Raw genomic sequence first — 15,736 nt, forward strand, 5'->3', positions numbered from 1 at the left:
CAGTAAATTTAAGAAAACTGAAATCATATCAAGCATCTTTTCTGACCACAACGCTATGAGATTAGAAATCAATTACAGGAAAAAAATAACATAAAAAACACAAACACATGGAGGCTAAACAATACGTTACTAAATAACCAAGAGATCACTGGAGAAATCAAAGAGGAAATCAAAAAATACCTAGAGACAAATGACAATGAAAACACGACGATCCAAATCCTATGGGATGAAGCAAAAGCAGTTCTAAGAGGGAAGTTTATAGCTATACAAGCCTACCTCAAGAAACAAGAAAAATTTCAAATAAACAATCTAGCCTTACACCTGAAGGAACCAGAGAAAGAACAAACAAAACCCAAAGTTAGCAGAAGGAAAGAAATCAAAAAGATCAGAGCAGAAAAAAATGAAATAGAAACAAAGAAAACAACAGCAAAGATCAATAAAAGTAAAAGCTGGTTCTTTAAGAAGATAAAAAAATTGATAAACCATTAGCCAGACTCATCAAGAAAAAGAGGGAGAGGACTCAAATCAATAAAATTAGAAATGAAAAAGGAGAAGTTACAACAAACACCGGAGAAATACAAAGCATCCTAAGAGGCTACTACAAGCAACTCTATGCCAATAAAATGGACAACCTGGAAGAAATGGACAAATTCTTAGAAAGGTATAACCTTCCAAGACTGAACCAGGAAGAAATAGAAAATATGAACAGACCAGTCACAAGTAATGAAATTGAAACTGTGATTAAAAATCTTCCAACAAAGAATAGTCCAAGACCAGATGGCTTCACAGGTGAATTGTATCAAACATTTAGAAAAGAGCTAAAACCTATCCTTCTCAAACTCTTCCAAAAAATTGTGGAGGAAGGAACACTCCCAAACTCATTCTATGAGGCCACCATCACCCTGATACCAAACCCAGACAAAGATGTCACAAAGAAAGAAAACTACAGGCCAATATCACTGATGAACATCGATGCAAAAATCCTCAACAAAATACTAGCAAACAGAATCCAACAGCACATTAAAAGGATCATACACCATGATCAAGTGGGGTTTATCCCAGGAATGCAAGGATTCTTCAATATACGCAAATCAATCAATGTGATACACTATATTAACAAATTGAAGGAGAAAAACCATATGATCATCTCAATAGATGCAGAGAAAGCTTTCGACAAAATTCAACACCCATTTATGATAAAAGCCCTGCACAAAGTAGGCACAGAGGGACCTTTCCTCAACATAATAAAGGCCATATATGACAAACCCACAGCCAACATTGTCCTCAATGGTGAAAAACTGAAACCATTTCCACTAAGATCAGGAACAAGACAAGGTTGCCCACTCTCACCACTATTATTCAACATAGTTTTGGAAGTGTTAGCCACAGCAATCAGAGAAGACAAAGAAATAAAAGGAATCCAAATCGGAAAAGAAGAAGTAAAGCTGTCACTATTTGCAGATGACATGATACTATACATAGAGAATCCTAAAGATGCTACCAGAAAACTCCTAGAGCTAATTAATGAATTTGGTAAAGTAGCAGGATACAAAATTAATGCACAGAAATCTCTTGCATTTCTATACACTAATGACGAAAAATCTGAAAGTGAAATTAAGAAAACACTCCCACTTACCATTGCAACAAAAAGAATAAAATATTTTAGAATAAACCTACCTAAGGAGACAAAAGACCTGTATGCAGAAAATTATAAGACACTGATGAAAGAAATTAAAGATGATACAAATAGATGGAGAGATATACCATGTTCCTGGATTGGAAGAATCAACATTGTGAAAATGACTCTACTACCCAAAGCAATCTACAGATTCAATGCAATCCCTATTAAACTACCACTGGCATTTTTCACAGAACTAGAACAAAAAATTTCACAATTTGTATGGAAACACAAAAGACCCCGAATAGCCAAAGCAATCTTGAGAACGAAAAATGGAGCTGGGGGAATCAGGCTCCCTGACTTCAGACTATATTACAAAGCTTCAGTAATCAAGACAGTTTGGTACTGGCACAAAAACAGAAATATAGATCAATGGAACAGGATAGAAAGCCCAGAGATAAACCCATGCACATATGGTCACCTTATCTTTGATAAAGGAGGCAAGCATATACAGTGGAGAAAAGACAGCCTCTTCAATAAGTGGTGCTGGGAAAATTGGACAGGTACATGTAAAAGTATGAAATTAGAACACTCCGTGACACCATGCACAAAAATAAACTCAAAATGGATTAAAGACCTAAGTGTAAGGCCAGACACTATCAAACTCTTAGAGGAAAACATAGGCAGAACACTCTATGACATACATCACAGCAAGATTCTTTTTGACCCAGCTCCCAGAGAAATGGAAATAAGAACACAAATAAACAAATGGGACCTAATGAAACTTAAAAGCTTTTGCACAGCAAAGGAAACCATAAACAAGACCAAAAGACAACCATCAGAATGGGAGAAAATATTTGCAAATGAAGCAACTGACAAAGGATTAATCTCCAAGATTTACAAGCAGCTCATGCAGCTCAATAACAAAAAAACGAACAACCCAATCCAAAAATGGGCAGAAGACCTAAATAGACATTTCTCCAAAGAAGATATACAGATGGCCTACAGACACATGAAAGAATGCTCAACATCATTAATCATTAGAGAAATGCAAATCAAAACTACAATGAGATATCATCTCACACCGGTCAGAATGGCCATCATCAAAAACTTTACAAACAATACATGCTGGAGAGGGTGTGGAGGAAAGGGAACACTCTTGCACTGTTGGTGGGAATGTAAATTGATACAGCCACTATGGAGAACAGTATGGAGGTTCCTTAAAAAGCTACAAATAGAACTACCATATGACCCAGCAATCCCACTACTGGGCATATACCCTGAGAAAACCATAGGTCAAAAAGAGTCATGTACCAAAATGTTCATTGCAGCTCTATTTACAATAGCCAGGACATGGAAGCAACCTAAATGTCCATCAACAGATGAATGGATAAAGAAGATGTGGCACATATATACAATGGAATATTACTCAGCCATAAAAAGAAATGAAATTGAGTCATTTGTAGTGAGGTGGATGGAGTTAGAGTCTGTCATGCAGAGTGAAGTAAGTCAGAAAGAGAAAAACAAATACAGTATGCTAACACATATATACGGAATCTAAGGAAAAAAAAAAAGGCCATGAAGAACCTAGTGGCAAGACGGGAATAAAGACACAGACCTACTAGAGAATGGACTTGAGGATATGGGGAGGGGGTGGGGTGAGATGTGACAGAGTAAGAGAGTGTCATGGACATATATACACTACCAAATGTAAAATAGATAGCTAGTGGGAAACAGCCGCATAGCACAGGGAGATCAGCTCGGTGCTTTGTGACCACCTAGAGGGGTGGGATGGGGAGGGTGGGAGGGAGGGAGATACAAGAGGGAAGAGAAATGGGAACATATTGTATATGTATAACTGATTCACTTTGTTATAAAGCAGAAGCTAACACACTATTGTAAGGCAATTATACTTCAATAAAGATGTTTAAAAAAAAAAAAAAAAAGAAAAAAAAAAAAAAGAAATGAAATGGAGGTATTTGTAATGAGATGGATGGAGTTAGAGTCTGTCATACAGAGTGAAGTAAGTCAGAAAGAGAAAAACAAATACAGTATGCTAACACATATATACGGAATCTAAGGAAAAAAAAAAAGGCCATGAAGAACCTAGTGGCAAGACGGGAATAAAGACACAGACCTACTAGAGAATGGACTTGAGGATATGGGGAGGGGGTGGGGTGAGATGTGACAGAGTAAGAGAGTGTCATGGACATATATACACTACCAAATGTAAAATAGATAGCTAGTGGGAAGCAGCCGCATAGCACAGGGAGATCAGCTCGGTGCTTTGTGACCACCTAGAGGGGTGGGATGGGGAGGGTGGGAGGGAGGGAGATGCAAGAGGGAAGAGACATGGGAACATATTGTATATGTATAACTGATTCACTTTGTTATAAAGCAGAAGCTAACACACCATTGTAAGGCAATTATACTTCAATAAAGGTGTTTAAAAAAAAAAAAAGGATCATATACCATGATCAAGTGGGATTTATCCCAGGGATGCAAGGATTCTTCAATATATGCAAATCAATCAATGTGATACACCATATTAACAAATTGAAGAATAAAAACCATATGAACATCTCAATAGATGCACAAAAAGCTTTTGACAAAATTCAACACCCATATATGATAAAAACTCTCCAGAAAATGGGCATAGAGGGAACCTACCTCAATGTAATAAAGGCCATATACGACAAACCCACAGCAAAATCATTCTCAATGGTGAAAAACTGAAAGCATTTCCTCTAAGATCAGGAACAAGACACGGATGTCCACTCTCACCACTATTATTCAACATAGTTTTGGAAGTCCTAGCCACGGCAATCAGAGAAGAAAAAAAAATAAAAGGAATACAAATTGGAAAAGAAGAAGTAGAAGTGTCACTGTTTGAAGATGATATGATACTATACATAGAGAATCCTAAAGATGCCACCAGAACACTATTAGAGCTAATCAATGAATTTGGCAAAGTTGCAGGATACAAAATGAATGCACAGAAATCTCTTGCATTCCTATACACTAATGATGAAAAATCTGAAAGAGAAATTATGGAAACACTCCCATTTACCACTGCAACAAAACGAATAAAATACCTAGGAATAAACCTACCTAGGGAGAGAAAAGACCTGTATGCAGAAAACTATAAGCCACTGAGGAAAGAAATTAAAGATGATACTAACAGATGGAGAGATATACCATGTTCTTGGATTGGAAGAATCAATATTGTGAAAATGACTATACTACCCAAAGCAATCTACAGATTCAATGCAATCCCTATCAAATCAGTGAGGTATCACCTCACACCAGTTAGAATGGGCATCATCAGGAAATCTACAAACAACAAATGCTGGAGAGGGTGTGGAGAAAAGGGAACCCTCTTGCACTGTTGGTGGGAATGTAAAGTGATACAGCCACTATGGAGAACAGTATGGAGGTTCCTTAAAATACTAAAAATAGAATTACCATATGATCCAGCAATCCCACTACTGGGCATATACCCAGAGAAATCCATAATTCAGAAAGACACATGCACCCCAATGTTCACTGCAGCACTATTTACAATAGCCAGGTCATGGAAGCAACCTAAATGCCCATCGACAGACGAATGGATAAAGAAGATGTGGTACATATATACAATGGAATATTACTCAGCCATAAAAAGGAACAAAATTGGGTCATTTGTTGAGACGTGGATGGATCTAGAGACTGTCATACAGAGTGAAGTAAGTCAGAAAGAGAAAAACAAATATCGTATATTAACGCATATATGTGGAACCTAGAAAAATGGCACAGATGAACCAGTTTGCAGGGCCGAAATTGAAACACAGATGTAGAGAACAAACATATGGACACCAAGTCGGGAAAGCGGCGGCGGGGGGTGGGGGTAGTGGTGTGATGAATTGGGCAATTGGGATTGTCATGTATACAGTGATGTGTATAAAATTGATGACTAATAAGAACCTGCTGTATAAAAAAAAATAAAATACAATTCAAAAATAAAAAAAAATATGACAGAGACACTAAGTAAGCAAATGCTGTTGGCAAAATGGCGCCAATAGATTAGCTCCTTGCAGGGTTGCCACGAAAAACAAACAAACAAACAAACAAAGAACCCAGAGAGTTCATTGCTAGTAGGCCTGCCCTATAAGAAATACTAAAGGCAGCTCTTCAGGTTAAAATGAAAGGACACTATACAATAAAGTCAAATCCACATGAATAAAAAGCACTAGTAAAGGTAACTATATAGGTAAATATAAAAGGAAGTATAAACATATTTTTGTTGTACGTCATTTTTTTCTCCTAATTAAAAAGACAGCTGCATAAAGCAATAATTATAACTCTATGCTTGTGGGCACACAATTTATAAAGATGTAATTTGTGACAGTAATAACATAAAGGTTAAAAGGAATGGAAATATATAGGAACAAAGACTTTATATACTATTGACGTTAAGTTGATATTAATCTGAATTCAAATGGTATAAATTAAGATATTAATGTTAACCCCTAGAACACTCACTAAGAAAGTAGCTCAAATACATATGGAAAAGAAGAAAATTAAAATGGGACACTAGAAAATAGCTTTTAAACACAAAAGAAGGCAGTAATGGAAGAACTGAGAAACAAAAAAGAAATGAGACATAGAGAAAACAGAAAAACGGACAATATAAACCCTACTTTGTCAGTTATTACACTGAGTACAAATGAATTAAATTCTCCAATTAAAAGGCAGAGATTGGCGGAATGGATAAAAAATCATAATCTTACTACATGCTGTCTCTAAGACACTTCAGATTCAAGACTATACCAATATCAGATAAAACAGACTTAACTGTCTAAGACAAAAATTGTTATTAGAAACAAAGGACATTTTATAATGATAAAAGGGTCAGTCTATCAAGAAGATAGGAGAACTATAAACATATATTCACCTAACAACAGAGGCCCAAAATACATGAAGCAAAAACTGACTGAATTGAAGGGAGAAACAGATAATTCAACAACTAGTTGGAGATTTCTATACCCTACTTTCTCTAATGGATAGGACAATTAGATAGAAGATCAGCAAGGAAACAGAAATGTCATGATGTCTGAAATTTCCCTTAAGATGCCTTGAAAAAAAAAAAGGATGAAGCAAATATAGTAAAAATGTTAGTTATTAAATCTGGGTGATAAGTATATGGGTGTTCATGATACCAACCTAATTTTGCGTATATTTGGAATTTTTCATAACAAGGATTTTTTAAACATAAAGGAAAATATTTGACTATTCTTGTACTTGTAACCATGTTAATTTGATTATTATTATAGCAATATAGTGTATTTAAATCTTACAAGGCTAATTTGTTTTCAGCATACTTGCTTCCTCTTTTAAATTAATTTTAGAATGAGTTCCCCACAAAATTCCATTAGGATTCTGATTTAGGATAGTGTTAAGCATATACATTAATTAAATGACCCTTTACGAAAATCAGTCTTCGTAGTCAGGCACATGCTATACCTCTATTTATTCAGGCCTTCTTTTATGTTCCTCAGTCATGTTTTGAAGTTTTCTTCACGTAGGTTTCACACATATCTTCTTAAGATTATTCTTGGGTATTTTATATAATTGTTGTTATTGTCAATAAGATCTTTTTTCCCCCTCAGTGTATTATGGTTATTACTGATATATGGCAATTCTTGATTCTTAGACATGTGGCTTGTATCCAGTGATTACCCAATTTATTGAATTCTCATATTAGTTTTAACAGTTTTTCAGTTGATTCCCTTACATTTTCTAATTAAACAATCATATCATTTCTTTCACTTGTCAAATACTTATTAAACATCTCCCATGTGTCAGGCACTCTGCAAGTTGCTACAGATACAATGATGGACAAAAATAATCAGCATTCCTACCCTTAGGGCGCCTCATATCATGATAATTTGGTCTCTTAATTTCTATTACAGTTCTTATTTCTGCTTCATTCCTAACTATGCTATCTAGAACTTCTAGAGCAATGCTAAATAACAGCAGTGATGATGGGTATATTTATTTGTCTTATTCCTGATTTTAATGGGAAAATCTTTAGTAAATGCCTCAATCTTTTTTGGGTTAAGAATCTACTTTGAAAATGTGATAAAAGTTATTAGCTTTCTTTTTAGAGAAATATACATGCATATATGCATACATTTATGTTAAAAAAAACAGCAGTGTTTTAATTATCTGCTCTCTGAATAGGGAAACAATGGATAAGATCACCTTTTGATATAGAAATATCCATATTTTTTATGTAGAATGAGGAAAAAATATCATAAATAAATTATATATATATTTGACTATTTCTTACTATATATAAAAAGGGTATATGAAAATCTTGAAGACCTACATGAATAAATGGGCAAAAGTCAGACATAAAATTTACAAAAGAAGAAATTCTAATGCTAATACAAACATATAGGAAATATCTAATCAAAGAAATGCAAATTAAATCAGCGAGATGCTGTTGTTTGCTTGTGAATTACCAAAGATCAAAAAATACCATGATACAGACTGCTTGTTTTCAACCCAGTATCATTCTCCCTTTCTTGCTTACTAATAAAAACATAATTTTGTGGAACAACAATGTACCTAACTAAAAACTACACTTCTTGGCCTTTCTAGCAGATAATCTTAGCCATGTGACACAATTTCAGCCAAAGAGATATTTTTTTAAAAGTAGAACTTGAAGCAGCCATCTTGCGACCCTGAGGGGATAAGCACTCACTAAGGATGCCTGAGAGGTTCCTATTACTCATAGGCAAAGACTATTCTTAACTATATGCTCAATGCCTGTGAGGATTCATAAACAAGTACTCTCGCACATGGCTGGTGGTAGCGTAAACTAGTAAAACCTTTCTGGAAAACAATTTGGCAATACATATCAAGAGCTTTTAAAACATTCACATTAACAAATTGTAGTGGCAAGAGTGTAGGGAAATAAGCACTCTCATACATTGTTTGTGGGAGTGTAAACAATCTCCAACATGTAATTGTTAAGTGAGAAAAGTAAAGCACATAACATATATAATGTATGTCTCCAATTGAGTTAAGAGGGGGAAAGAAAATATATACATGCATTTACTTGTATATGAATAAACTACGTCTAAAAGGATACACATAAAACTGGTAATAGTGGTTGACTCCAGGTGGGGAATTGGAAGGCTGTGGAACAGGGGTGGGAGGGAGACTTTTCACTGGATATCCTTATATACCTTGGCCCTTCGAGAGTTTCATGGGAATCTATCCTAAGCATATAAATAGAGATACAAACACTTACATACAAAAATGTTCACTCCAAATGTTATCACTAATTGTAAACACTTGGCAATCGGCTAAATGCCCTACATTAAAGAGGTTAGGTAAATTAGGTATATCCATGGGATAGAATATTTTGTGGCCATTAAAATATTATTTATAAATAACAGCACAGGGACATGCTTATGATATAATATTAATTTAAAAGGCCAGATATATTTACTGGTTTTCAACTTTTACAGTCAACCTCTAGTCAACATAGAGTATTAATTACAAGTCAATGGTAACAACCTTGACAATATAAACAAAAAAGTACAGCTTACAGAAGGTTGGAGGAAGAAAGAAAGAACAGCAGCACTAATGTCCATATCTTAGAAAGTGGGTAATCAAGAGAGACTGACAAAAGCCGATGGGAGGAGAAACAGAGGTTAAGTTAATAAATCAAGGGGGGAAAGGGCGGGGGGGGGTGGGATGAATTGGGAGACTGGGATTGATATATATACACTATTGATTCTATGTATAAAATAGATAAATAATGAAAACCTACTGTATAGCACAGGGAACTCTACTCAATGCTCTGTGGTGACCTAAATGGGAAGGAAATCCAAAAAAGAGGGGATATATGTATATATGTATAGCTGATTCACTTTGCTGTACAGTATAAACACAATATTGTAAAGCAACTATACTCCAATTAAAAAAATTTAAAAAAAGTTAATAAATCAAGAAATGGTGGTATCAACCCTATTATCTTGAGTTTTGGAGGCAACTACCAGAAAAATGAAAATGACAAGGTTGCCTCTCAGGCAAGGGACTGGAAGTAGGGAAAGCAGAGGCAGAAGACCATTGCATTTCATCCTAAACCTCTCTGTACTATTTGGTTTGCTACCAGATATACACATTATTTTGATTAAAAGGCAAAAAAATTTTTTAAGTAGGATATATGACTGTGATATCAACCATAAAAAGAAAAATGCATAGGAAAAAAGACTAGAAGGAAATATATCAAAACGTTAACAGTGGTTGCTTCTGGGTGGCAGAATCATGGGTGATTTCTTCTTTATACTTTCCTCTATTTTCTCTATTTTCCAAATTTCCTATTATGCTAAAAAGCCAGAAAGTACAGGAGAAAATAAAATCAGAAAATAGGCCTGAAGAAAGAAAAAAGAAACATTTGCTGATTGACTCACTAAGAGAACACTTCCCAGGACTGCCCTGCCACCCCATTCCTCCAACCCCAAGCAAATACCAGAAAGGTCAAATAAGGCTGGGTGGGGATAGCACGCCCTTTATTTCCTGGGGAACCACAGGGGTACTGCGATGCCAGCACCCTCTGTGGCAGACTCTTCAGTAATGGCTCTCAATTTGCTCACATGTCCTTGTGTGCATAGGAAAACTTTGCAGTTCCCACTCCCAAGAGATAGAATCTATTTCTCTACTTTTGGAATCAAGGCTTGGCCATGTAACTTGCTTTGGCAATGGGACAATAGAAAACATGACACAGCAGAGGCTTGAAAAGTGCTTGCATATTGGGCTTGTCCTCTCTTGCTGCTGGACACCCTTCTGCTACCTTGTGAAAAAGCTTAGGCTGGCCTTCAGGTGGGTGAAAGACCACATGGAGAGAGGCCCCAGACACCCCAAATTAGGTCCTGGACACCTGAAGGAGATCTTTTTAGACCAACCAGCCCCAGGCAATCTGGTCCAGACCAGAACAATAGTTCAGTCAACCTACAGAATCATGAGAAATGATCAACTGTTGTTCTAAGACACTAAGTTTTGGATAGTTTGATAAGCAGCAAAAGCTAACTGACATACCCTCCAATGAAAAAACCACCCAGCCAGGGAGACGAATAAAATTCTTTTATTACCCTCTAAATTCCATATTCAACTCAAAACTCATCTGAGATGGCCTCTCAGCCAGTACAGGTAACAATCTAAGGAGTCTTGGGCCTTGTAGAGCTCAAAAGTTAGCAGAATTTCCCTCCTTTGACAACAATATTATTACCAAAGGGCTGGGATGATGGTAGCAGAATGTTCTCTCAGGAGCCTTAGACTGCTTGCTGAAATCTGCTCAAGGTCTTCCTCTTTTCATCTCAAGCCATGTAATATCAAAAGCAACATGCTCCATTACCTCTGATTTTGCTGACCTGAGTGCACGAACTCTGTGTCTTATTGATCATTTTTGCTCCAGCACCTAACGTGGTACCTGGCATACAGCAGGCACTCATCAAATGTTTGCTGAATAAACAAATGAGTGTCTTCCTATATTAAATGTCCCACCTAGCCAGTCTATTTTTCCCCCCAACCACCCCCACAGAGTTTAAGGACAGAATATTGGATCACCTTTAGGACTCCATGGAGCATCATCTGAATTCTTCTTTTTCTTGGGTCGAGATTTCAAAGCAGGGTCATCATCGTCAGACTCCAGGGAAGGGTAAACTGCAGTGAGAGGGAAAAGCAGGGTAAAATGAGATCTCATCCAGAAGGGTGATGACAGAATGATACCTACCTGAGCTCCTCCCACCCCCCTACAAGTGGACCCTTTATTTAATCCATACTCAACTGTAGGAATTCTTGAATATGCCACATACTTTTCATGTCTTTCTACTTTTGTACCCTTGCTGCAAATGTCCTTCTCCCAGCATCACCTAACTCTGATTTCACTCACCCAACATCCACTTAGTGAGTAACTTCATGAGTTAATGACCGTACAAAATTCAGCTTTAGATTCACATCCTAAAGAAGCCTTCCCTCTTCTCTTAACCTCGTTCAGATGCGTCCTCAACTCTCCACAGTATTCTGTGCATACCTCTATTGGAGTTGTTATATAGTATTTAAGAGATGATTAGTAAATGTCACCCCCAATTTACTGTGAGGGCAAGGATATGTATTATTTGGTTTTAAACTAAGGGAGCTGAACATAACGCAGAGTGGGTGCTCAGTAAGTGTTTGCTGAATTAATGGAAAAAGAAATTGTTCACACATTCACACAGAGGGAACAAAAAGACCACTTAGGCTGAACTGGGAACAAGATTATTATAATTGAATGATGCGAATGACAAAACACACATATATAAGTATCTCAACCTATATAAATACATAGAAACATCCAGTTTTATCATACACATGCAACACCTATACAGTTTAATAGGAAAATGGTCTAGAAAGGTCCTACTGATGAGGTCAAACACTGCTGCTGCTAAACCTAAAAGAGAAGCAAAGTGAGAGTGAAAATTTCCTCCTAATGACTACTCCCATTCCTCCTACTGATCAGCTTCAAACTTCTCTAGAATTCTACTTCATCAGAGGAATCCAGTCTCCCACTTCCTTCCAGAAGGGTCTCTCTGTAGGAAAATGAGCCCATTTTTCAGGCCTTCCTCCTTGAGCAAAGAAGTAAAACCTCTTTGACTCATTAAAAAGTTTTTTTTGAATTTATTAATTGTCCCTAGAAAGAAATGACTACTGGTAACAGAGTTGTTTGAGAAAGGTTCCATCCCTACTAGACTAATGGCTGTCAATGTTATTTTGTTGGGTTTGAAAGGTTTTTCCACCTAAAGGAAAGAAGTGTAGTATGGTAGAAAGACCTTGAGCCTCAGGATTAGACAATTACTTTGAAATCCTGGACTGACCCACTAGCTTAGTAGCCTAGGAGAACTCCTGTAAGTCTCACTACCTTCACCCATAAAATTGAAATAATAGACGAACCTGTCTTGCAAAGTTCTGAGGATTGAGAGAGAACAGGTATAAAGTAACATACAAAAGGAATTCCATTCTAAGGTTCATGTCTTATTCAAGATGGAATAAGATGTAGATAATAATTAATTTTAGACATTTAAAGAAAATACAAGTTAAAATACGCATATTAAAAATATAAGGGTAGGAGGAGTGATGCCTCCTCCAAAAATGATGGAGTTGGGAGCTCCAAGGATCTGTCCCTCCACTGAAGCAACCATTAAGCTGTCAAAAACTACAATAATCAACTTTTTGGGGACTCTGGAATCCAATCAAAAACTTATAACAACAAAGGGGATGCTTAACAAAGAAAAAGCCTGCTTAATTAAGGCATTTAAGGAAAATTCTGTCAGGAAATCTCAGCTGACTGCTGAGGCAATGGAACGGATGCTTCAGTGACCACACACAACAAGGAACACAGTATTTGCAAAAAATCATTTGGAAAGTCATTAAATAAATAGATAACTGTAGCTCACAATAAGCAACAACAGCAATCTCTAGGGAAGAAGGAAGATATGACTTCCAGAGTTATCACATTTTAATATTCAAAAGGTCTAGGTTTCAACAAAAAAATTATAAGGCATGCAAAGAAACAGGAAATTATGTCCCATTTACAGGAAAAATATTGATAAAAATTGTCCATGAGGAAGCTCAGATATTGGGCTTACTATACAAAGACTCTAAATCAACTGTCTTAAATATGATCAAAAATAACCATGTCTCTGGAAGCAACCTAAATGTCCATCAACAGAGGAACAGATGAAGAAGATGTGGTACATATATACAATGGAATATTACTCAGCCATAAAAAGGAACGAAATTGGGTAATTTGTAGAGACATGGATAGACCTAGAGAGTGTCATACAGAGTGAAGTAAGTCAGAAGGAGAAAAACAAATACGGTATATTAACACATATATGTGGAATCTAGAAAAATGGTATCGATGATCCTATTTGCAAAGCAGAAATAGAGACACAGACGTAGAGAACAAATGTATGGATACCAATGGGGAAAGAGGGGGTGTGGGAGGAATTGGGAGATCGGGATTGACACATATACACTATTGATACTATGTATAAAACAGATAACTAATGAAAACATACTGTATAGCACAGGGAACTCTACTTAATGCACTGTGGTGACCTGAATGGGAAGGAAGTCCAAAAGGGAGGGGATATATGTATATATGTATGGCTGATTCATTTTGCTGTACAGTAGAAACTAACACAACATTGTAAAGCAACTATACTCCAATAAAAATTAATTTAAAAAAAACTGTCCTGGGGGCTTCCCTGGTGGCGCAGTGGTTGGGAATCGGCCTGCCAGTGCAGGGGACACGGGTTCGAGCCCTGGTCTGGGAGGATCCCACATGCCGCGGAGTGACTAGGCCCGTGAGCCACAACTACTGAGCCTGCGCGTCTGGAGCTTGTGCTCCGCAACAAGAGAGGCTGCCACAATGAGAGGCCTGTGCACTCCGATGAAGAGTGGCCCCTGCTCGCCACAACTGGAGAGAGCCCTCGCACAGAAACGAAGACCCAACACAGCCAAAAATAAATAAATAAATAAATAATTTTTAAAAACCCAAAAAACTGTCCTTTGAAAAGATCAATTAAATTGATAAGATGCCAGCAAGAATGACAAAGAAAAAGACACAAATTACTAACATCAAGAATAAAAATAAAAAGAATAAAAAAATAAAATAACATCAGATAAAAAAATGTCACTAAAGACTTCACAGACATTAGAAGGATAATAGGGGAATACTACAAACAACTCTATGCTCATAAATTCTACAACTTAGCTAAAACGGACCAATTCCTTGAATACCATGAACTATCAAAACTCACCCAAGACGAAATAGAAAACCTGAATAATCCTATATCTACTAAAGAAAATAAATCCATAGTTAAAGTCTGAGAAAGAAATCCCTAGGCCAAGGTGGTTTCACTCAAAAATTCTACTAAACATTTATAAAACCCCACTAATTGTACATAATCTCTTCTAGAAAACAGAAGAGAAGGGAACATTTCCCAACTCATTCTTTGAGGCCAGCACTGATTGCCCTGATACCAAAACTAAAGACAGTACAAAAGAAAAGAAACTTATAGACCAATATCCCTCATGAACACAGACACAAAAATCCTCAGTGAAATACTAGTAAACCAAATCCAGTAATATATATAAAGAATAATACACCATGAGCAATTAAGGTCTATTCTGTGATTTCAATTCTGGTTTGATATTTGAAAATCAGTCAATGTAACCTACCATATTAACAGACTAAAGGGAAAAAACCACATGATTATATCCACTGGTGGAATAAAAACATTGGGAAAATTCAATACCCATTCATTAAAAAAAAAAAACCTCTCAGCAAAATAGGAATAGAGGTGAACTTCCTTAACTTGATAACCTATACAGATAATATCACAATAATGAAAAGACTAAATGCCTTCCCCCTTAGATTGGAAACAAGGCAAGGGTGTTAGAGTTCACTCTCACCACATTGTGCTTGAAATCCTAGCCAGAACAAAAAGGCAAGAAGGAAAAAAGACATACAGATTGGAAAGAAAGGAATAACACTGTACCTACTTGCACATGACATGATCATGATCATCTAGACAAAAAAGATACCAAGAATATACAAAACATTCCTAGAATTAATAAGTGAGTTTACCAAGGTTGCAGGATACAAGGTCAACACACAAAAATCAATCATATTTATATATACTAGCAATAAACAGTTGGAAACCGAAGGTTAAGAAAGGTACCATTTACAGTATCTCCAAAAAATACGCAACTCAGGGATAAATCCAACAAAAAACATGTGTAGGACCTGTATGCTGAAAACTATGAGACACTGATGAAAGAAATTTTTAAAAGAGTAAATATGGAAGAACATACCACGTACACAGATTAGAAGATTCAATATACCTAAGGTGACAGTTCTCTTGTAGTTATTGTGTAAAACAGTTTGGTGGTCCCTCAAAGAGTTAAAGACAGAATTATCATATGACCCAGCAATTCTACTCTTAGGTATATGCCCAAGAGGAATGAAAACATGTGTCCACACAGAAACATGCACAAAAATGTCTACAGCAGCATTAC

At 36.4% G+C, this 15,736-nt stretch overlaps 1 protein-coding gene across 4 annotated transcripts in view; it reads right to left on the reverse strand.

Annotated features, from left to right (window-relative positions):
• The window catches only part of PHF8 (PHD finger protein 8), a 91,801-nt gene that overhangs the window by 18,559 nt on the left and 57,506 nt on the right, over positions 1-15,736 (reverse strand). For all 4 annotated transcript variants that reach the window (XM_082376571.1, XM_082376570.1, XM_082376572.1 and 1 more), the window contains one exon: positions 11,240-11,335. In XM_082376571.1, the coding sequence (XP_082232697.1) occupies positions 11,240-11,335 (96 nt within the window). The remainder of the gene's footprint in view (positions 1-11,239; positions 11,336-15,736) is intronic.

Source organism: Balaenoptera borealis (genome assembly GCF_965194805.1).
Source record: "Balaenoptera borealis genome assembly, chromosome: X".
Lineage (NCBI taxonomy): Eukaryota > Metazoa > Chordata > Mammalia > Artiodactyla > Balaenopteridae > Balaenoptera > Balaenoptera borealis.